This window comes from Cucumis sativus, chromosome 5 (genome assembly GCF_000004075.3).
Source record: "Cucumis sativus cultivar 9930 chromosome 5, Cucumber_9930_V3, whole genome shotgun sequence".
Classification (NCBI taxonomy): Eukaryota; Viridiplantae; Streptophyta; class Magnoliopsida; order Cucurbitales; family Cucurbitaceae; genus Cucumis; species Cucumis sativus.
Window position 1 is genome coordinate 27111963 of NC_026659.2, and position 1622 is coordinate 27113584.

At 28.9% G+C, this 1622-nt stretch overlaps 1 protein-coding gene across 1 annotated transcript; it reads right to left on the reverse strand.

Moving 5' to 3' along the window:
* Window positions 1-304: 304 nt before the first annotated feature.
* Window positions 305-831, reverse strand: LOC101204271. The gene has a single exon (XM_011657458.2). The coding sequence runs from the start codon at window positions 722-724 to the stop codon at window positions 578-580; it is 147 nt and encodes a 48-aa protein (XP_011655760.1). The 5' UTR covers window positions 725-831; the 3' UTR covers window positions 305-577.
* Window positions 832-1622: the final 791 nt, after the last annotated feature.

The following is a 1622-nucleotide window of genomic DNA, read 5'->3' on the forward strand; positions in this document are numbered from 1 at the left end:
GATGTCTAGATAGGAAGTAGAAATACAAAAATAAAAAAAGGCAGAGAAAAAGCAATGGAGAAAAAAAGAAATCCAAGTGGTTTTGAAAAGAGTAGAAAGCAAAATTTCCAAAAAGAAACAACTCCAAGCAAAACCCACACATAATAAACAAAACAAAACAAAAAAAAGAAAGTACTGAAGAAAAAAAACTCAGCACATGGGATGTTTCTCGATAATCCAATCCAAACACACACCAATCTCACTTTCATTCAAACTTTGAAAAAAGAAAAGAAAACCCAAATCATAAAAACTGAAGACAATGGAATTAGTTAATAATAATAATAATAATCTATTCATTGATATGCCAAGATTTACACTTTTGCCTTCTTCTTCTTCCTTCCTTCACTCCATACTCAAAATCTCTCTACCCTAATAATAGTAATAACAACAATACAAAATTTTTGGTGTTAAACTTAAAAGATAAAAGAATATAATGTAAGAGCCTAATCCCCTCCAGTATATACAAAAATGATCTATAACAAAAAAGAAAAGAAAAAAAGGGCACCGTTTAAAGGGTTTCCTTTCTTCTTGTTGTTGTTCAATCATGCCAACAAAGAAGCATAACAACACAACGCCTAATAATGTAAAGCCTTGCTCTTTGTTGCCTCACAACTCCACCAAGCCCTCTGCTTGAGCCTCTTCTTTTGCTGCCACCATTGTTCATCATCATCATCTTCATATTCATCTTCTTCTTCTTCTTCTTTTTAATTAACTTTTGATCGATATAATCTTTAAGGATTTTGTGTTTTGGGTTTTGGGTTTTGGTTTTGGTTTGAGATGAGAGAAATGAAATGAAATGAAAGAGTCTTATATAGAAACACCAAGTGGGTGTGAGTCATCAATGAGTTGGCTTTTATTATTATTGAAAAATGTATAGAGAGTGGAGCGTGATATATTATTATAGAGAGTCTCTCATGTGTCCCCCATACCCACGAGACCAATCCTCTCTCACTTTGGACCCACATTTTTCTTTTATATAAAATTTTCATTTCTTTTTTATTATATAGTTTTCTCACACACAATATGGAATCATATTATATATCACAATTTATTGCATGTATCAATGTGGTCCAACCTCTTAGATATATATGTACACTCTTCTCATCTCATCCCAAATACTTTTCTTTTCCCCTTTTCTCTTTCTCAATTTATATTTCTTTTTAAAAAATGGCCCGTACAAATACAACCATTAAACCTAAAGTATTTGTTGATTATAAATATAATAAATACACCTTGTATCGTTTATAGATCTTATAAATAAATGATTATATATTTAGGAACGATCGTAAATATAAAAAATTAGATTTAAATATATTCTTATATATATAGTAATATTTGAAATTTCTATTAATTGATAGACATATTACAAATATTGGTTGATTACGAACAAAAATGATAAACACAAATTTTAATTTTCTTATTCGGATATTTTAATTATTATTTCTAGAAAAGTATTGTTTAATATAATTCTTTCTAAACGGATTTGAATGAAAATATTCATTTAAATTAATATAGTTACCTCTCCTCCATTATTACAATCTTTGGAATGGATTTTCATGTTGTGTTTTTTGATGTGGGAAGGT